This window comes from Scatophagus argus, chromosome 3, assembly GCF_020382885.2.
Source record: "Scatophagus argus isolate fScaArg1 chromosome 3, fScaArg1.pri, whole genome shotgun sequence".
NCBI lineage: Eukaryota > Metazoa > Chordata > Actinopteri > Scatophagidae > Scatophagus > Scatophagus argus.
This window is the reverse complement of record NC_058495.1, coordinates 19,941,696-19,964,372: the sequence shown is the minus strand read 5'-3', so window position 1 is coordinate 19,964,372 and position 22,677 is coordinate 19,941,696. Positions and strand designations below refer to the sequence as shown.

Genomic DNA, 22,677 nt, shown 5'->3' with positions numbered 1-22,677 from the left:
ATGACACACTGTGACATAAGAGATTTACAACAAACCTCAAACATGTCTTCAGAAATGGTCCAGTTTCCGTCTCTCTTGAGTTATTTTACATACTTTCCTCCTCATTTGTTTTCATTAATGCAGTCTGTGCAGCTTTAGTATTGTATTTGGGATACAGATGTTAGGGATTTTGCGTGCACTGTTTTTCTTCTAATATTGACTGCTATAAAAACCCACAGGAACCATTAAAGTTTCATCTTATTTACCTTCATTTTTAAAGATTTGTGTATTGTGTGTCACAGAAATACTTGTACTTACAAGTCCCTGATTTGGAGGCCTGCAGGAAAGCAGTGCCCTCTGAGCTCAGCGATGTCATTATTGCTCAGGTCCAGGGTTTCCACAGAAACCAGCTCTCTAGTCCGCCTTCCATCTATACTGCGGATCTTATTATGATGTCTAGAAAAAAACATAAAAAACATAAAAAGGCATTAGGTGTGGTTGAAAGGCATTAGGTGTGGTTGAAAAAATACTACTCAAAAATACTACTCATCATTAAAAGGGAATATATAACCCCATTTAACTCTAGCATACATTTCCCTTCACCCAAGGAAGACACTTCAAATCCCCTGGCTTCTTTAAACCCACTCTCAGGCACAAAGAGAGCAAAGTACACAGAACAAAGTGGTCTTCATTCACCACAAAATGTGTACTGTAAGAGCTTCCAAACAGAGGCTGGCCTTCTTTAAACAATTCCAAGAACACCTGTGCTTCTCAAGACTTAAGATGTAAAATCAATTAGATAAATGGAGCTTCAGTGATCAACCAGGGCCACTTAAAAGGGGATTTTGGAGTGCTTAAGTGTGTGATGGAATGATGAGATGGCTGTGCGATTTTCAAGAAATCTGGGCCTCTAAATCAATTAAAGACAAAGGAATGGGAACTACTGAGAAGCTAAAAAAGAAACATAAGTTCCACCATCTAGAAAAGATGCAACAAAACCCCACATTTCAAAAGACGGAGAGAGGAAGATGAAGGAAAAAAAGGAGAAAGTAAAGAGAAACGGATCACAGGATCACTGCTCGCCACAGCGACATCCATTTTGTGGTCCATGTGTCTGTGTGTGTCCTGTGTAGACGTGAGTGCGTTAGGAGTCTTAAGGTCAGTGTTATCCGAGCAAAACATGAAAGACATTGCTGGGTGACACCTTTGACACATGCCTAACTAACGGTACTAACTATGGATATCAACTCGTGAATTTTCTGTACATAACTCAGTTGGACACATCCATAACACTCTAGTTGTCACTGTTAGCATAGACTCTAGTTGCACACACTTCACAAATGTATCAGAGAATTACATCAAATCATTATAAGAATTTCATTTCAAGTCTCCACTTGTCCACACACACATACACAAACACACACTTTTTCTCCCTCTCTCATAGCCCGTAAAAGAGCCATGAAGAAATGTCATCTGAAGAGCAGAGACACATTCAGACTGACTGCCTTGCCGGCACAGTGCTGGTCTTGAATGTTTTATTCTCTCTTTCACACCAAAGACCTGTGTTTAAGGTCCATTTTCCAACATGGGGCTGACCCTCCCGGGATCCACTTAGCCAAAATCTGATGACCCACGTGGTCGTTGTCTTCTCAGAAGTTTGGCAGTTATTTACTTGTCTAGCACTGACCCTTTGTCACAGTGTGAGCTGCATCACAAGTAAAACTTTAATGTCAATCTTTTATCTTAAGACCAGTTCACAGGACCCATGGAGGTTTTCACAACATTCAATGAACAGCCTCTGTGTGTCCTTTTGTATTAAATCTCAGCATTTTTATTCTAAGTTAACATCTTATGACTGTGTGTGTGTGTGTGTCAGAGTAAGAGCAGGTGTTCCACCAGTCAAACTCGTCAAAACAAGGTCAGTCCCTCCTTTCCAGCCTTCAGCCAGCAGATGGACACACACACACACACACACACACACACACACATGCATGCACTGTTATTGGTGGGGGGGTGGGGGGTGTCACACCACAGTGGCCCACCTGAACAAACAGTGGCAGAAATGGTTAAGGATGAGCCATGCAAGCACGCCTGGGCAAACCCACACACACACAGACACACAACACAAATAACAAATGCACACATGGGACAGAGCAACAGACAGTGGCTACAGTGAGCCTGAGCGAAAAGGACGGCGGGAGGGAACGGGGGAGGAGAAGGGATGAGGGGGGAGAGGAGAAAGATTGAAGGGGTGAGTTGGGGTCAACAGCTGGTGACCTTCGCTGGGAAAAACAGATCAGTCTCAAACTGGTGGGAGAGGTTGACCTCTCTCACTCGTTCTCTCTCTCTCTCCCCGTTCTCCTTCCACCACTCAAACCAAGTAGTTCCTCCCCCTCTCAACCACCCCACCTCCCCCCTCCTTCCCACCCACAGTCAGAGCCCAGCTGTGTGTGAGAGACAGCTAAAGCCGCTGCGCCTCAGCCTGTTTGAAGTCCACACATACAATAGTAGCGTTTATAAAAACTGATTATCATACGGCCAGGGACATCTCTGATAAATCTCACTCGTTCCCTTTGATGTCCAGGGGTCTTATTAGCCTCAATTCTGCTTAATTCCAAATCTCATTACCCTGTACCATTGACCATCTGATTATCATGAGCTGGTCTCATTTTGACACTTCTTTTGATGTATGGAAAGTGCAGCAGCGGTTTACACTAGCATGCCCACTCTTCCGTTCCAGTGTCATCTTTTGGGGCGATTGTTTGGCCCGTCCCTTCACATTTGAAGCTGTCGGTCAGGACAAAAGGAGAATTACTTCAAAATCAGATCATCCAGTGGGCCATATGATTTCTACCCTGAGCTGTTGTAAAGGTCCCCTTTGATGTTTACTGGGCAGGCAATTAAAACAATGGGAAAGTTTGTGTTTCTCTGCTGTCACTTTGTTCGTGTGTTTTTTTAAAACTTTTTTATTTGCCATTCTGGGAGTATACGGGGATGCCACAGGGCTCACCAAGTGCATTGTGGGACTGGAGCTGAGCGTGCGACCTGTGGTTAGTTTGTCAGCTGACTTTTGTTTTCAGTTTAAGGTACAAAATGCCAAGAGCTTTGTTCTGATTGGTTTATGGATGTCAAAGCAAGTGACAGTGACTGGCTCCACAAAACAGTCGAAGCTGCAACAATACAACCATCTAGCCAGGCTTATCTGCACCTAATGAATTCATGCAGACATGTCACTGAAGGAGAAAGGGATGAAAACTACAGCAAACAGACAAAATGGCAAAAGACAAGTCTCCTCTCAACCAAGCAAGAGATTAAGAAAAACAGAGAAAGAAGAAAGAAACCCAGAAAAAGAGCTACCTATCCCTTCTTAGTTAACCTATTCTTGTGTTTTATTTATTTTAGATACAAGAGATCCAGTAAGTTATTTGTAAGTACAAACTTTTGATTCTGAATCAGATAGCTCTAAATGGCCATGTGCTGATAAGATTACACCGTCATGATTATCTTGGAAAAGGTTAATCATCATCAGCCACACTGACTGCTGCTGAATTAATATAAAAACCTTGAAGCATTTAAAGACAATATATGTAAATGGATAACCAGTTTGTCACATGTCCAATGAAACCTTGTAAAACTCTTTACAACAAAAGTGTTTTTTTTTTTCCTTTTAAACTTCCGATAACTTTCTAAAGCTATTTAATGTACACAATACTAAAAGTATCACTTGCTTTGTCACTTCAGGGCGGAGCATCATGTTAGTTAATGACAAGCAACCGCATACTATGGGCCCTTATGGAGAGTTCACTGCAGATCCTCTGTCCATTTGTGTGTGTGTGTGTCAGTGTCTCAAGCAAAATTGTAGTCAGACAACATTCCAGACCATCTCAACCAATGGCACAGAAACACTGCCCTGCAGTCTATACTGCTACCTCAGCCAGGGCACATACAGAGAAACTCCTACACACACACACCCACACACACAGGATTCACTTTTGGGAATAACCCTGAGCATGAGTTCAGCCCTCACTTCCCCTCTTTTCCTTCCTTTGCCTCTGCATGCCCTCCTGCTGCCTCCTCCACTACTTCTCCTTATTCATTCTTCCTTTCGACATGTGCTGATGTCACCCTGATCTGATACTACTCACATCCCCCATCCCGTCCGCCCTCCTTATTTTCTCATCCTTCCTCCCCTTCTCACTGTCACCCATTTTACTGTAAGCCATGTGACTGACAGCTGCAGGTGCAAGAGCTTCAGCAGGCCCTCACTTCAGCTGTGTGGCTTTGTAAAGATACGACCCTCCCTTCCAGCCTCCACTCCCATCAGGCCTACAGGCCTTCCCTTAGCAACAGGCTTCAAGTCAGGCCAAAAAAAGCCACCCTGATCATTTGGGGGGGGGGGGCTGCAACTCTGCATAATTTGTGCAATGTGAACAGGAATTTGTAATAAATCCAACATATCCAGACTGAAAAGACACACAGTAACAGCTCAAAGCTTTTGCAAAGATGACTTGATGACTTTGATTTTTACCAGACAGGTGTCAGGTTTCCTTAATCTAACCAACTGTTCAGAGCTTACAGAAAGGTTCTGACCACATTAGTGCATCATGATACATTCTGAGAAGCAGACTGATGACACACAGGAAAAGGCGAATCTGTGCTCACCGCCGATCATGACCACTATTACAGGAACCTGCAGCTGCATACTTTTGTCAGTCAAAGGAATACACGCAGGGCGAAGCTAATGGTTAGCACAAGACTAGCTTACAGGGGTTTAACTTGTTGTTTCGGGCTGAGTGAGGTGTAAGAATGTCCCCTGGTCACACGAGGGGAAAAAAGTATGGGAGGCTGGAAAACAACAGTCCACCCAACAGATGATATGGGTGGACCGCTGTCATGACTTTACTTTTGCATGTGTGTGTGTGTGTGTGTGTGTGTGTGTGAGAGAGAGAGAGAGAGAGAGAGAATAAGAGAGAGAGAGAGAGAGTATCTGTGGCACTTATTTTGTTTTTAACAGTTGTAGTACACTTTCATATTGGCCCAAACCTTTGGATTTTTATCTTTGGCTCATTTTGGTCTAACCTTAGAAAACCTCTCATTGTACTGCATTTGTTTTGAGTGCCTCACATTCCTTTAGACATTCTTGAGCATCATAGTAACAAAGAAAATTGTTGGTACAGCGGTGACATTCAAGACCCAAATAATCTTTTAAGAAGTTGAAGCAGCACCTTAGTTATTTATATCTGACTTTGTGGAATATTAACTTCACCTGTATTAGCATAATCATAACACTTTCTTGCCTCAAATGAGACTCTTTATGAACTACCAAGCTCATGTTTGTGACATACACAAGCAGACACACACCCCTCCCAAATAGGGCAGTAAATCCCCAGTGAGATGCCTGTGCAGGCAGTCCCCACAGGCACTGCTTCACAACTGAAAGAAACCAAGTCGGAACTACATACAAGCTGATACTCCAGACAGCCAGCACCAATCACTGTAGGCAAGAGCACATGGGCCAGCTAATAAGACTAGTCAGTTACATGACCACAGACTAATCACTCGTGACAGAGCTCCATATTTACACCAACAGTGCTCCAGCGTGGACTGGATTTTTGATCTAGTTTAATGTAATTGGAGTAGTATCCATGGCTAATGTCACATCAATGCAGTCTTACTTCTCAGATGCAAAGGCATATGGATCCTGCACAGACGTCAAGAGACTATTTCAAGAGCATTTCAAAGAGGCCACTGGCCTAAGAATACAGTAGCAGAGGGCCAGATAATTTTGGTAGCATGTTAAGCAGTAAATACGAGGCGTACTCACAGGTAGAGAGATACAATCTTGGAGGCAGCCTGTCCTAAATCTGGTATGGAGGTCAGCTCATTGTGGTCCAGCCGCCTGAAAGTGACAAACACACACACACACAATAGTAGGTTAGAGAACAAAACTGTGCCCTGAAGGACAACACAAAGAAGCGTACAAGAATGATATGTTGTTATGAGGTCAGGGGCAACAACAGAGGCATTTTTGCAAGTAGTAGACACAAACACTGTGAGCACAGGAAGTTGTTGCAGCAGCCTTACTGGTGAAATTACGCAAGGCTACAAACAGATCCAAAGTTTTGCCACAAAAGCAGAGTCAGTGTCAAACTAAAACTAGAATCTTTATGAAGCTGTACTTGCAATGTCGACACAAAATGTACATGCCAGCTGAGATGCCACAGTGCTATCAGGGCTGTTCCACACGCCAAATCACACGATTCAATCAAACGTCGCATAAATCAAAAAAGATTTCAAACTCGACTTGTCACGTCTGCCCGCAGAGCAAGTAGCAAGTCATCCTTTTAAAACCCAAAAATAACATGGCAGTAAAACAGATGTCGTGGAGCGTATGACTGGCCGCACGGCCTGCCAAAGATGTCACCAGTGTGTGTATCATCTGTTAGCTTGTGTATGTGTGTGTATGTGCCTTGTGCACTGGCGCTGAGTGACAGAGAGCCAAGCCCTCTCCTCACCATATAAAATATTTACAAGGCCAGTGTTGGCCACAGTATCGGATGGTCGAGGGGGAGGCTTAATATAGAAAACCACCACTTTATTCACAATTGGACTTAGTTCAAGGCCACACATACGAGGATGGTACTGGGAAGCAGAGTGGCATCCGTGGATGTTAGTCAGAATTACAGTCATTGATAAAAATGTAGAACAACTGACACTCAGGGTATGGAAACGAAGTTACATCTGAAGTTTAACACTTACAGCAGATGGGGGAAAAAAAGAATGACAAAACAAAATACAAAAGTTCATTAGCAAGTATTTTGGGGCTGTCTGTCAATTGCTTCACTGGAAATCTTGCGTACATGCGTGAGTGTTCTGTTGGTGACCACTTACAGCTCTCTCAAGTTGGGAAGGTTGTCAAAAGCCTCGGTACTGATGGCGGTCAGCTTGTTGTTGCCAAGATTTCTAAAAAAGAAAAAAAGGACAAGAATATGTGAATAAAAAAGTAGTTCAAATTCATATATGATTAACGGGAGAGAACAAATAGCAAATAGCAGATTTTCTGAATTTTGAATCATACTTGTCATAACCGTTGTTAAGTAGTTCAAATAAGAATCCTGATCGATAGCAACAATTATCTCCCCCATTTGACAAACAGCCTCATCCGTCCACATTAAGTATGCCCGAAAACACTGCAGTACATCAGCTGGCCTTCAACGGAGAGCCAGATCAATACCATCGATACAGAGTGCCTCTCTCCCGTGGCTCACTTTCCAAACATAACCCACAGGCTATTCATCTGCAGCAGTCAATTTGCACTTTAGGCTAATAGTGTATTTAATAGCTGGCACTTGACTTGTACCGGGGCTTATTAGAGTGATTTGTCCAGTGATATACCGTTACCATCGTTAGAGAGTGAATGAAAAGGAGGGGGAGTATGTGTGTGTGTGTGTGTGTGGGTGTGGGTGTATGAACCTAACACACATCTGCATTTAAGATTGAGCTTCCCACGCCATATGAATCAAATTTATTTCACACATAAACACATGCTTTCTCTGTCCCTCTCTCTCGCTCTCTCTCTCTCTCATACACACACACACACACACCTAACACTCCTCCTGTCTGGCTGGCATTCAGCCTGCATGCTGGCAGAGAGGAGGCTGCAGTGACAGTGGTGTTTGTGTTTGTGTGTTGGTGGGGTTAGGCCAGGCGAGACAAAGAGAGCCCACAGCTCCGAGCCGCCCGCCTCCTGCCCCTCCATCCCTCTGTGCAGACGTGAGAGACGACCCAGGAATGTTTCACAGGCCTGCCGAGAAATGGCCGCTCTTTCCCAGGGACCGGGTGCTCTTTTTTGTTACCTGATGCAACACATTCTTCGTCCTCTTGTCCCACTATGGCTCAGGGGTGGGGGTTTTACTGTTATTTTATGTCACTGACTATTTTAAAGAAACTGGTGCTGGTTTAAGTAAGCTAACGTGAGGAGGCTGGGTCAATACCGTACATCATATGCACTCCTCTTTTTAACACTATTTACTTCCATCAATCTCAATTTGAGCCTAACTTGACAGATTTCCCTTTCTTGTCTTCTGTGCTTGATTGCAGATAATGACAGTCTCCCTCCCCAAAGCTTTCTCCTTGCGTATGTGTGTGACAAGATAATAGCAGAGCCTGTGTCTGCCCTCCAGGCACCTGACAGGGGAGTGTGCATGTGTGTCTGTGTTATGATCATTTAATGGGGCACCTCCCATTGTGGCCCAGATCACTAAACTGTCGTTCTCTGAAACAGGAGGCAATTACCTTGTTATGGTGAAGCTAAGTGAAAAATCCACATGGCTTTTCTATGAAACACCTCTGTCTAAAGGTAGATTCAGCTAACACACACACACACAAAACTGGTGAAGGAATCTCACTAGTGAAGCTGCGCTGAAGCAAATAAAGATTTATCCAGGAACACCGCCTCCTCGCAAGAGCATTTAAAAGCTGGAAGAAATTGGCTTTGCACATATTCATAGGAACAAAAGTCAAAGCTTAACATAAAGAAAAGGGCAAAACAGAACAAAAGGACTACTGATGAAAAAAAGGCAAGTCACGTCTGAGAGCCAAACCTGCCGTACTGGTGCTAAAGGCCACAGAAACAAATAAAACTGGTCCTTTGTGCTTGTACGCAAGCATGCATGTGCCTTTTCCTCAGTCACCTATGATGTTTACACAACTGAGCCTTTTTCTCTCTGTCTCATTCAGCCAGATTTATGTTCTCTATTAGATTAGATAAGTTTCACAGCGTTTTAACACCTACTGTATAAGGCAATGGTGATAACACTGGTTTCCCTCCCTTTCCTGCTCCCTTCCCCCCTTTCTCTTGTGGAAGGAGGGGGACTTTGGTGCTAACCGTGGTTAATGCTTTCCAGACAGTGACCTTAAGATCATGCCATTTCTGGAAGAGTTTGCCAAGCGGGGATCAGAAGCCTAGAAGTCATTAGGGCTTTGGACTTTGAGAGATGCAGACACAAAGACTGGCAGAAACAAACCTACTGTTGTTGTTGAATTGCACTGAATTTTTTTTTTTTCTGCATTGAAGATTTTTTGTTTCCAATAGTTTACATCATATAATTCAACCAGCCAGAACAGGACGTATGGTCGAGATGGGAACAGTCACTGTGATTAATCATGGTGAACACTACAAAGCACTTTGCCTTAATGCTTCAAACACAGCATTCCATTGTATGGTACAACTAGTTTATACAAATAGGCACGACTGTTTGACATTAGTCAGCAGGATCAAAATCAAAAGCACTCTGTGCCAGGTACTTAACCGAAGAAAGCGTGTGATAATTTAGGGCTGCATACTGCGCCAAATTCTAATTTTCTCACTGAATTAAAGCTGCTCTGTAGCCAGATGAGCATTTTGTACATTCATTTTAAACTTAAATTATCCACGGCTTTAAAAGACAATTTAATCAGAAGAGTTGAGTTTGATGATCTCATTATTGCTCTTGCACTCAGCTGTATCATTTAAAATGGTCACTTGATCAATTCACCACTCATAAGTAAGCGCATGCAACGATTATTCCGGTTTAACTCTCCATTCAAAGCTCCTCTGAAGTCATCATGCTCAAATTAAAACTGACTGATGTTACTGTCTATTCTAAATGGCACTAGCCAACATTTCAAGTGTATCATCTAACTACAACAGAGGTGGAAAGACATGCTGGAAAAGGGCTGGACGGGGATAAAAAGTTACATTCACACATCCCTCGACCCCACCCAGCCGCCACAACCCAAACGCCTCCCCGCATTAGGAAACAACAACCACAAATGTTGAGTGACTGCTCAATATCAGAGGGAAAAGCTTCTCTGTGAAACACAGCTGAAAACTAAAATATCAAGGCTGTGACACAAAAGTACCACAAAAAAGGTAATGCTAGAAATAATCATCCACATGAAGCTAAGTCACAGTTAGTGAGTTACTTAAATCAAAAGAAAACAATTTAGTTAGTTTCTTTAACACTCATAAGAAGGAAAATGTTGTCTGCCACATGAGGCTTCCCACCATTCTAAATCCATAACTTTGGACTGTTTGTTTGACAAATGTTACTTTGTGACCCTATTAACTTGTGAAAAGGCATTTATCTTTATTTTTTTATAGCCTTACAAAAACAATTGCAAGATCAGCTGATCATCAGCCAACTACTGGATGGATACATGAGCAACGTCTAACATTAGCTTTAATCTCAGCCTGACTACATGATAAACTCATATAAGGCCCGTCTAAGCAAACTGTCTAAGTAAGCAAAACAGGGCTCAGAGCCCACAGGAGACCATCACTGCTGGACCAGATAGTTGATCTGACATAAAACTCATTAAAAGGCTTTAAAAAAAATAGCTGTATTATGGGTGCTGTGGGAGTTAGGAAAACTGGGAGTACAGGAGTGATGTCATAGCATGTGTCACCATGCTTGTAAGTCAGCACACGGCCCGTGTGTGGGAGAGAGGAGATACGGGGCGGGAGGAAGAGAGCAGGGACTTACACATACAGAGATACATCATCATTATCTTTCCCATTTCTATCACAAATAAATTCAGTGTGAACTTTGCTCGCTGTAAGTGTGAAGTGATGTCAGTGATGAGCCTTCTGTAGTCCAGCTGGGAGACAAAGGCCCTTTAATGTGGTCGATTTCAGAGCATCATAAAACTAGTCAAATAATAACCTGAGTGTCTGAGGGCCAACCAGACACACACTAACACACACACACACACACTCTTCCTGTCATTAAGAGTGAGTTTATAGCCAGGCAACTGCAGTGAGAGTGTACACAAAGCCAACACCAGCTCCAGGCCACCATTTTACACACCAGTCAAACAGAGGAAGGAAACGGGCAGAACAAAGCCAATATCTTATCAACTTTGACAAGGTTAAAAGCACAACCCGACGAACAAGATATGCAATAATAATGATAAATGTGAAGAGCTCAAATGTGAACAGAACACCTGTAAGATCTCGGGAGAGTTAAAGAGAACTTAGGTGCAAGATCACAGAAACGTAGTGCTGATGGTTTCGCCATTTGCATTACAGATCCCCACTACCCACACACACACACACACACACACACACAGCTCAACAAAGGAGTTGCTACAGCCTTTGAAATCGGTCAGGCTAGGAGCGTGACTCAGTTTCTGAAGTTTTCCGAGGCAGGAAGGCGGGCCACATCTTGGGTCCATGTGCACCGCCATTCTTCACGCTGCTGCTTTGGGGCTGAAGTCAGGGATGCAGCGGGGCACTCCAAACAAACAGGGAGAAGGTCAGGGAAAAGGGTCTGTACTTGCCCGAGGCTGTGCGTGAACCCACAGCCAAAGCCTAACGACGCCAGCCCAGACTCTTCCAGATGAGAAGCACAATAACACTCATGCTGTCCACACTGCATATATGTATGTATACACACTGTCCACACATACACACACACACACTCCTGCATTTAACACTGGATTCTAGCGTGATCACAGTGTAATTTCTTACAAATGATGCCAGATTACTTCATTATGAGTTAAAGGAAATGAGTGTCCCCAATTAATCTAAAAGAATAACAAAAGTACTGTATGTCTTTAGTGGGGGTTATTGTTTTAGTGCGGTGCAGACAGCTGACCTCTCAGCTTCAAAGCAAAGAGAAAGACAGGATCATTAGTCAATTTTTTTCCTACTTGTTGTTTATTATACTGGCAGAGAACAATTCTGCGATAATTACACTCAAACCAGCAGCGAAACAAGTGTCTCAACAGTGGACTGTGCTATCATTACAATCTAAGTGCATGTGAATGTAGGGCTGTATAAACAGTGGAGCTCTGATGCTCCTTTCCTTTCTCTAGTATCAGAAAAACAGAGGCTGGTATGGGGGGGGGGGGCCCAGTCCAGCATTCAAAGCTTGACTCAATTCTCAACAGCTTGCCTATTTTCTCTTGCACAGCACCTCTCCCTCTCGGTCCAAGTCACATTTTTTTTTCTAACATCTTCTCCAGATTTCCAAACTCTTACCAGATGTAGAGAACTCACAGATGATTCATCGATCAAGCCCACTTTGTAGACACCAACTTCGGGGGAGAGGGAAAGGTGGAAAAAAAAAAAAAACTTGGCGCCCTAAAGTGTCTTCACAAAAGGGCCATCTATTCTACTGACTGGATTCCTGTAGGATGACTTGTGGCAGCAGCTGTTTGATTGTCATTAACGCTAGCACGGGGCCATGAGCTCATTCCATATCTTCATGTTAATGTCAGACTTTATCTCTTGTTATTAGAGCAGGGGTTCATCCTTAGCTGCTCCTTGTTAATTTGTTCACTGTGAATGTTTTTGCATGAATCATCTCAAACAGTTGAAAGAGGATCATTTGCAATAAAAAATAAACTGCCACTTTAAATTTCCATATAGGAATTTCCTGTACTTTTACGAACCTACATTAAACACCAACAGTCTGATAAGAGAGGATAAAGTGACGAGCAGCTGATAAAAATCAGTGCCAATGATAACATCGGCCTAAACCCTTTCAAACTCTCACATTTTACTTAAAAATATCAGCAAGAAGACATGGGAGTCACAAGGCTAGGAAAACAACAACAACTCGGTATAATCACTCCAAACACCACAAGATTACAAGGTTGTGTAGCAAGAAATGCTCTAGAAACCACAAGTGGCTGAGCACCGCTGAGTGCCGCCGCATCGCTCCTGCAACTGTTGAAATGAAATGTGAACCTGTTTAAGCAAGAGAAGAGGCATTAGTACAGTTTAATGTTCTTATTACAACCTTCCCTTCTATCAAGTTCAAACTAATAGCAGGCAATGGCCACGACAGAAACACTGCATCTTGGGCAAGCATTGTATTACGGCAGCATATTATATTTGCATGCTTATTCATAGGTTAAATGAGGTAAAACACAACCTAAAAATAAATGAGTTGTGTCTGGCAGTATGTGACATTCAAGCAGTCAGTCCTGTAATATTTCATTTCCTTTGGGTTTTCTCAGTGCGCTACAACATGTGTGACAGTGGTTGAGGTTTCTGACCACTGACAAGACTTTTACCAACTAAGCAGCCAGCCTGAAGGGAGCAGTGGCAGCAGACCGTGACATTGAAACAACACTTCCATGCAGTGGGCGGAAAATGTCCCTCCACCTCCCCTCATATTCCCCGAGGCCAGGTGATCTGCAGCCCCGCCCTCTGCCGACCAGTTCACATCCAGCCGGCTGAGCTCCCAGCCCCTGCCAGGAAACCACCAACACAAACCCATTTCCTGCATGGAGCACCCAAAACCAACTGTAAGGGGGGTGTTTAACATTAAGGCTGTACTGTGAGGTTTAAGGCTGCAGCTTGGGGTTGAGTCGCAGCAGAAGGTTTGGTGTACACCAAACATTACGACCAGCACATTGAGAAACCTGGGAAACCATTGAGAAATGCTGGATTACAAAAGGGACTAGTCAAGATCAGGCTTCTTTTTGCTTTACACCAAAGCTGCAGAAAGCTGGTGATTCAGACTCAACATTGACAAACACATCAAAAACCGCTTCTTTGTGTAACAGTAAAAAAAAAAAAGAAGAGAAAAACGTTTTTTACAGTCTGACATAAAAGAAGACCAGGGCAAAGTGGCAAACAGACACTGTGTATCTGCTTTATCTCTATCCAACCACAACAATCTTGAGCCTAAATCACTAATGTTCATGCTTTTATTTACTTGCAAAATCCCATTACGCCTGTGGCACCGTGGGCAAAAATGCTTTTTATACACATTACCGTGGCTGCAAATAAGATAAGGCACCACTCCTGAGAGGGAATATGTGACTGTGAGACTAAACTTGCTTTGAATGTTATTAGGCTATTCATCAATCAGAAACAATGGACAAACATCAGAGACTGGTGGTTCGTTTGTTAAATGTTAGGAGCGCTGATGTGAAACAGCAAAGGATATGTGGGAAAGAAACCACTGCTTCCCTTTAACCTCAAGTGTTCACCCCGAATATAGTTTATATGCAATCACAGGGTTGAGACAATATTTGATACAGCTAAGTGTTAGCCTGTTTTCATCCAATATCAAAGAATTAATGTTGAATTATTATTTTTTTTTCTTCAAGTAAGACCACCTCTCTTCCCCCACGACCCTACTTAGCCTCAATCCTTCACCATCTTTTCTTGTTAGCTCAGTCAACTGTATCAGGATGTACTAACATGTTTGTTTCCTTGATTCCTCATCAAGGCCGCTTTCTCACTAGGGGCTATTAAAATCAGGGTTGTGAAGGGAGATTATTTTGACAAGTGGAAAGCATTAGTGCTTTTTTTCTTCCCCTGCTGCCATGGGACTGGTACTGATGGATAAACTGCCAACACCTGCCCTCTAGCCACCTACCTCCCCTGGGCACGTATACATCACGGTTTGCAGAATCACTCCTACAGTGTTCAGAAAGTGGCTAAAAACAGTGCTACGTCACAGCTGTAGGTGAGAGTGCATAATGAAGTTCCTACACCCATTTAATGCCACTTTTTTTGAAATGAATCATCATATCTTGCATTTCTCAGTCAAAGGGCGTGCTCAATAATTTGAAGCAAGGAAATTAGAGAAAATAGACAGATGTCACGCATCAGAAGCTATGCCTGCACAGCTAAAAGCTGGGAATACATCCTTGTCCAAAGGCTCACACAACACTTGCTGTATATTAGCCATAATTCCTTTTATGTTTATGTGCATGTATTAAACAGAGAGGGAGGTATCTCAGCAACAGTGGAGGAGGCATCATTGCCGCTGTAGAGGGAATTTCTTGATGACTCAAATGGTAAAATGCAAGAACTTGCAAACAATCATTTAAAAGAAGTAGCTTGTGTTGTTTAATTAATACGTTTGGCATTTTCCCTTTCCACGTGTGCCAAAACGTGTAAAGCATTTAGCCATAATCATCTGCCACCTGCACAAAACTACTAAAAACACTGCAATGTTCCAACATCCTGGTATAAGTATGACGACTCTTCTTAAGAACTATTTCCGCTCTGAGTTGCTGTATAAATGCAGGCGCTGAGGTACTACTACGTTCATTACTGTAATCCCAATTTAAGAGCTTGTATAAAGATAATTGCAACAAACGCATGACAGAGCAATCCTTCTGCACCCACACAAAAGGGTGGGAAATCTCCATTTATCTTAAGTTGGATTTGTCATCTCTGCTTGAACTACTTTTATAGACAGCAAAGCAGCACATCGAGGACTTTAAGAGCCCGTAAGCAGTCGTACAAAGCACACGTATGTGTATGACTAATTGAGGGGCTTCTTGTTGATTAAGAACTGCAGTCGTATGCTTTAGCTACTTGTTTAGCAGTCAGTTCCAACAGGTGTTTCAGGTTGCTGGGATATCCCTTTGAGTCTTACATCAGAGCTGGAGGAAAGCTTGTGTTTTCTGACACCCATGAATGCTGTCCTCCCTATCAACACCACTGCTGCTGGTGCTGGTGCTGCTGCTGCTCCCTCCCTGGGGTAAACATAACAGAGACGGCCGATTCCACACTGATTTTGCTTGGCTTAGATGCCTGAAGGCAGAGATGGACAAATGCACTTTGTTTAAAATGTAGGCACTGAGCAAACAGATCACAGTCTCAGCCAGCTCTGTTGACAGGATAAAACTGTTACTGTAACGCAACCTCTGTCATTCACAACAATACTACCTTTTCCCTTTCATCTGTGAGTATCAAATACCCATAGGCTGCATACACATACATTCTTGTCAACTAAAATAACAACTTTAAGGCCACAATGCAAAAAGTAATGTCGCCCACTAAAGTGGACAGAACTTGGCATGAGGGACCTTATAATAGGATCACACTGGAGCACAAGTGAAATTGTCCGTACTTGTCTCTTTGAGTTTACAGTAATCATTAGATAATCTGGCTCGTTTACAGACTGCAAAGGCAAAGAGCTGGTTCTCTCTGAGTTACCTGCCAGCATAATGTGACTGTCTTAAGTGATGTGGAAATATGCAACCTAGGTGTTTTAAAAGATAATTCAAAGCCATAAAGCCATTCCCTTTGAAAACAACAAGACCGCGGGTCCTTAAATCTTGACAGATAAGGTTTGGCCGAGATAACAGAAGCGGACCTGGAACAAGACACAGGCTCACGCAGGAAGGACCCTATACTTAGGCAAAACCAAAAGCTTTAGAGCAGCTGTTTCAGACAGGACATTTGTCCCACAGTCGTTGTCCATTGTCCACAAGGACAACGGGAGCAGTGTGTGTCTGCGTACATGCATGATAAACAGCGTCTACACTTGAACTTGGCTAAGTGGTGCTTCAGGGCAATGAGGCTACCGGGCACAAGTGCCGTTATTCATGTTTTCAGAGGACTTTTCAAAAGTTGCATTCCTCACTTCCCAAGGGAAGACAAACCACCTAACACAAGAACCTGGGAGCCAGAGGAGTTTTTGGGTCTTTGGTCTTTAACCCCGCATTCCCAGCAACACAAACAGATGCTGAAAATTCTGTAACAAGATGCCTAATTGTCAACAAGGGTTCCAAATTTCCAAGTGGTTGCAATGTAAGAGCCAAAATGTTGATTGGTAGGACAGAGAGTTTTGTTGTCTGCAAATAAACTGTGTCATTCAGCTTGATAAGTGATGAAGTTCCCTAAACATTGGAGGATGTTCCATGAAAAATGTCCCAAATTGGCTCATTTCCTAAATGAGCTGCCAGACAGGGTTTCAACTGTAGTCTGTCTTGTCCTGAGGATACTTCTTAATTTGCAAGAAATTTAATTTGTGAACTATGGCAAGCAACACAGAAACAGGGAATTAAGGTAATACCTGTCATGAGTGAATAAAGCAGAGTTTTATTAGTTATGACATGTTTGAGTCTATTTACTCACTTAGCCTGAGGGGGCGGTTTGTTCAGTCCAACATTGGAAACACACACAAATTTTTCCATTTCAGACTGCATAAGATGATAACTCATGACCTGTGATATTTAATTACATTTCTGAGACTTAATTCAATTTTTACGTAAGATAACCTAGAAACAAAATTCATTATAGCAGAAATTCAAAACGGGAAAATGGTCTTAAGGGACTATGATAACAGTCAGACACATTAAGAAAAGTTTTCAAACAAACGGGAGACAATATAGAGCTCTTTTATACAATAAATAAGTCCACTGACAGAATACTAAGTGTTTGGGTACGTCCCTGTTCTTGCAGTTGTTACCACACCTGTTAAATTTACTGTAAATGCAAATCACCAAGCACGATTAAATAAGTTTTACAAAAGCGGTGCAAACAAATTAATGTTGAAATAAACGCTAGGTCTGGCCAGGCGTAATACTCAATTGAGAAACCATCTAGCCCGCTGTCCCGTTGTGAAAGACGAGGTGAAAACTCATTTCAGAAATTGCACAAACAAACTTAATCAAGTTACAACGTGATATGCCAGGAGTGTGTGAGCAAATAGTGCCGGTGGTTTGTTGCTCCATTAGTTTCCAGAGTGAGGGTGCAGGGACCTCCGGGAGGGGGCATTTAATGGGGTAACAGGGGGGAAAGGAAGGGGGGGGGGGGTCCCTGAACAAAAACCAGCAAAGGTTTAATTTTACTCCTACAAATCTAACTCTTATTAAAGAAGGAATAAACACAAGTACTCCGACAGCTGGTCTCGCTCTTCCTGTAATAGTTGGCAGACAAGTAAGCAACTCAAAGCAGAACCACAAAAATCTTCTCAGACGGGATTCCTTGAGAGAAAACCGTATCAACATGAGTATATTTGCTATTTATTTTATGCCTTTTGAGGGGGGGGGAGAAAAAAAGTTTCGCTACGCTAACGTACACTTTTCTTCTCGTTTCTTTACCAACACCGATACCCCGTTATGGGCTGGTCAATAAATAGGCTGGGGCAACTATGCGGTTTACTTACAAGGAAACAGTCCGGACTGGAAGGTCCAGAGGCGTAGCTGTCAGCTCCAGACCGCTGCAGTCCACTGAATCCCCGCTGCAGGTACAGTTCTGGGCACAGGGCAAGTCTGAACTCAATCCATAACTGATGAACAGTTCAGCAGACAAAATTAAATAAAACACACAACGAGAAACATGTCCAAATCGTCCCAGGGACGCCGCCATTTTGTATCCAGTTTTAATAGCGCGGCCGCTGAGCTCTCTCCTTGTACCCACAAGGTGGTATATTAATGTAGCTTCGCACAGACCGAGTGGCTTTTATAGCACATTAATTGTCTTCTTGTGCTACAGAGGCTAGCACAAACAACTGTGGCGCAGTAAAACGTTTTCCATCCCAATGACAGTCATTTAGGACACAAGTTCCCAGGTCCAACTTTCTCCTCTGGTGTCCGATGCGGGCTAAAAATCAAAGGGGATTCACAGATTAACAAAAGCAGGCTACAGCGAATTTATATGTCGCCCTGAACTTAAATGTAAGTTGACACAGAGCGTTCATAAAGGGCTATAAACTACTTTCTCGACAGGATAACTGCCTCTGGTGACATGATTAAAAACATGCAACTGCATAATGTTTAAGGGCACTCGCATAGCTCTCTCAAAAAAAACACTGTTGATCAACGGAACCGCAAGCAAAACCGTTTAAAACTCAGCGAAACGGTCACTCGTTGACTTCTGACGGGGATAAAAAAATGTCCTGTCCAAAGTTAAAGACGTAGCAAATAAGTTAAGAGCCGCAGAAACAGTCCCGAAAACTCCAGCGTTGGTCTCTCAAGCCGAGCACTGCATATCGTCCAAATCTTCCCAGCGCTTCGCCACCGCAGTCGAGTAAATCCAACTTTGAAATACACACGATCCGCTCAAGCACAACTCAGCAGACAGTTTATCAGGTGCAGTCTGTGGTCACAAAATTTCGACGATCCGATTAATAGCAAAATAGAGTGCCCCCTCCTTCCGACCGTGCACCCACCGCCATGAGTTTTTTCCTTTCTTGAGTTACTTTTTCTTTTTTTTTCTGTGATCGTTCCGTAGTCCCACGTTGGATGCACAACAGCGATTCCAGGGCCTTCCCATGGCTCGCTGTGATTGGCTGCTGTGATTTAATGGGCGGGTCAACACTTAACCTGATTGGTCGTTACGGGTTCTCGGTGCACGGCGGAGTTGGAGAGTCTTTAGGCGACTGTCAGTCAGCGGTCGCTGGCCCCGCCCATGTTTCCCACCCCGGGGTGTGAAACCGCACCACCTCCTCTCACTCTCACTGCTTCTTAAAGAGACAATCACCGGGATCAAGCTCTGTAATCGCATTATAACAAGCCATAATAACATAATTGGTTTGAATGCCGTAACAGCGCCATTTAAAATGTATGTTAGCGAGACCGAAATCAAGATTTTACATGTTAAAGAAAAAGTCAGAGAGGAAATGGTAAATAGAACATTACGTTTCGTCTAATTGCCAGACAGAGAATATGTAGGATAAAACAACTGGTCTCAACCTAACTTGGCTCAGTTCACTGGCTTTAAATCTGCCCTCAGTTGCTATTGTATTGGTAGGTTTGTTTGTGCAAAACGAGAACGGTCTCACTCAGCAGCCCTGTGGAAGGTCAGCTGATGTATGTGTGCGATGAAAGTAACTAATACATGAGTACTGGAAAAGAATTTTGAAGTATTTGCATTTTATTTGAGTAATTTCCATTTCATGTTACGGTACTTCATACTTTTAGTCCACTACATTTCGGGGTGAAATATTGTACATTTTACTCCACTACATTTGTTTGATACATATTCTATAGTTACTTGTTAACTGACAAATTCAGATTATTGAGGCAAAATGTTATCAACATATAAAACCTGACATATTATTTGAGTTTAAACTGTACAATACTGTGGAAAATAATTGAAATTAGCCCAACTTTTAAATTACCAACTACAACATTAAAGTTATGCATATTCTAATCTGTCATTTATTACAATCCAATAATATAATATGCATTGAATTCTGCATAATGAGTACTTGGTACTTTGATACTCTGATATTAATATTTTTGTACTTTTAAAGGAGTGAAATTTTGTAAATCATTAAATATTAGGGTAAAAACTTAGAGTGAAGAGGTTAAGTTTAAGATTAGGCAAGTAATGTTTATTGTTCATTATTATAAGTCTCCTGGAAATTAATGTACGTCTATGTATTGTTACCAGAAGTGGAAACACGACTGTCTGTGTGTGTGTGTGTGTGTGTGTGTGTGTGTGTGTGTGTGTGTGCAGCTCTGTAACTCTTGATATATCTTTTGTCGATGTGAATGTAAATTCACACACATTCAAGGCTCATTCTAAGGTAATGAAAACAGTGATTCCTTCATGTGCTAACATTTTTTTAAAAGCAAAATTTGAAAAATTATATTCAATTTCTGCTCATAGATCCCCCGAAATCCTACACTCTGGACATTTAAGGGCCTTTTCTACATACAGTAAATAATATGCTACAATTTGCTGGTAGTACTTTTACTTAAGTCAAATTTTAAATGCAAGTCCTTTACTTGTGCAGCTATCAGTGTCTGTGTGTATTGAGCAAAAGTAGATGTCTTGCACAGGTGTGTCTGAGCATCTGTGTACATGACCGTGTGCTATCAAGGTGTGTATTTTTATCTGTGCAGCCACACCCATGCATGCATGCATGTCTGTGTTTTTTTGGGTTAGGGTTTTCCATCCCAATCCTTTCAGCAGTTTGAGTGTGCCCTGTAATGGCCACATGATAGCACAAAATTCTTCCCAAATGTTGAAGTCAGTGTTGTCTCAAAAATGCACATCTGTGATAAATCAGTGGCCTCCTGGGCCCACAAACACTTTTTTTTTCTGATCACATTTCTTTCCTGGCACTGACAGATCGAACTGATTGACTTTGTCAGGGCCATTGTGACCGCTTCGTGTTGGAAGAAGTCCCAGATTTCATTGCAATTAATCACAGTAGTGAGGACTCAGATATTCGCACCTGCAGCACTGCAGGCAGTTTAGTGGCACAGTTCCTCGTTCCTTTTCCAGTGACTAGGAGAAGGTTTCACATTGCATCATGCGTGTATGAGTGAGCACAGTAGCCTACAGGTGAGGCCTCCAGCTCTCAGAAGCAAGGAAAATATCTGAGAAATGAGACCCTGTTAAAACATGACTTCACTGGTCATGGAAAACTGAGTAATGGGCTTTACAAAGAATACCTCCTTTAAAAAAACAGTCTGAATAAGAAAGTAAAACATGGTCGAATGTCAATCAAAAGTGCACTTACATATGAACTATATAATATTACCAATACTATATTATTCATAATTTAAGCGGCAGTTTGTCTAACAAGCTTTTCTCTCTCTCTCTCTCAATATCTGATATTAACTCTTAATTACATTAATGTTTTTTGCAGCACGTAAAGAATTAAGATTATCTATCAAATCTTCTTCTTGAAACTGTTATAAATATTCGTTTCCATTCACAGTTTTACACACATTGCCTTTTCATTTTCGACTCTTTATTTCAGGCCGTGTGTGTCCGTTGCATATCTTCAGAGTTACAAGTTACAAGGGACAGGAGGTCTAAATTTGCAGCTATCCTGTGTATGTTCAACCCTGCATTTTGATGTTCCTTCAGAAGATAGGGTATGTGGACCAGGTACTTTGGAGATCTATTTTGAGAGGACTGTTGACACGTCTTTTAATGTGATCTATTTGGTGGATGACCTGCCCTGGGTGACTTAGCACACAAATAACTTTACTAATGCAGCAGGCAAATACCGGGTTAAAATTTTGCACAATACATCAAGCTCAGGTTGAGGGGTCTTTGGTAGAAAATGCTTGCAGCTTATTATTTATGTTAGCCAGTTTCTTCTGGATATTTATTAAAACTAAAATTCAATTTAAAAACAGCACAAGTGTCTTTTTGGACACAGACATCCTTCCTTGAGGGATCAGACATTTAAAATATCAACATCGGATCATGATGGGCATAGACTGATTTATACTCTGAGAAAGTCCAAGTCCCATAAAGAGTTCACATAGTAAGGAAAGCATTAACAGCTCTACTACCACAACTGGTTCGCTCTTCATATTCCCACAGCACCCATTCTTCCCTGAGCTGCTGCTGCTGCTGCTGTGTGAAGTTGTGACTGATGAGTGGACATGAGCCTGTCACGAGAGTGTACTGTAATGAGGATAATGACTGCACCAGATGAGCTCTCGTCCTTTTTGTATAGATGTTTTTAACACAAACCATATTGGTGTTTACACAGCTGGAATGGAGTGAAAGTGTTAATACAGACGTGTCGATTTTGGGACTAGTATGAGAAAAATGAAGCTTCACAGGTGTACTTGATGGGACAACTGCATATTGTATGCATTTTGTTTTTTTTAGGTTTTTTTTTTTCCTGCATGATGGTAGGGATGGTGAGAGGGCTCACCATCCTGGAGCAATTCATCACGCTCATCTTACTGGAATCTTCAAAGATAAGAAACCATCTGCTGCAGCTATTCATCAGCTATAAAACGGAGAGGCGTGAAACCCGGCCAACTCATCATACTGGGACTGGGATGGCTAACGGGTGTTGCAGGAGCGTGGAGATGCTTTGCTAATGGGAAGCAGGAACAGTTTGGGCATTTCTGTCAATACCAGGTTGCCTGCTAAGTGTGGTGATGTGAGGCCTATGGTTTGGGGGAGGACATGAGTGGGAAAAGGATAGCAAGACAGATGTAGAGAAAGAGAAAATCCAACAGGACACC

The 22,677-nt window shown here is 42.4% G+C and overlaps 1 protein-coding gene across 1 annotated transcript in view; it reads right to left on the bottom strand.

Annotated features, from left to right (window-relative positions):
• The window catches only part of lrig1 (leucine-rich repeats and immunoglobulin-like domains 1), a 35,143-nt gene extending 16,170 nt beyond the window's left edge, over nucleotides 1–18,973 (bottom strand). The window contains exons 1-4 of the mRNA XM_046384556.1: nucleotides 17,892–18,973; nucleotides 6,871–6,942; nucleotides 5,804–5,878; nucleotides 298–435 (exon numbers count right to left, since the gene is read on the bottom strand). Of these exons, the coding sequence (XP_046240512.1) occupies nucleotides 298–435; nucleotides 5,804–5,878; nucleotides 6,871–6,942; nucleotides 17,892–18,094 (488 nt within the window). The 5' untranslated portion in view covers nucleotides 18,095–18,973. The remainder of the gene's footprint in view (nucleotides 1–297; nucleotides 436–5,803; nucleotides 5,879–6,870; nucleotides 6,943–17,891) is intronic.
• Between the last annotated feature and the right edge of the window lie 3,704 nt (nucleotides 18,974–22,677).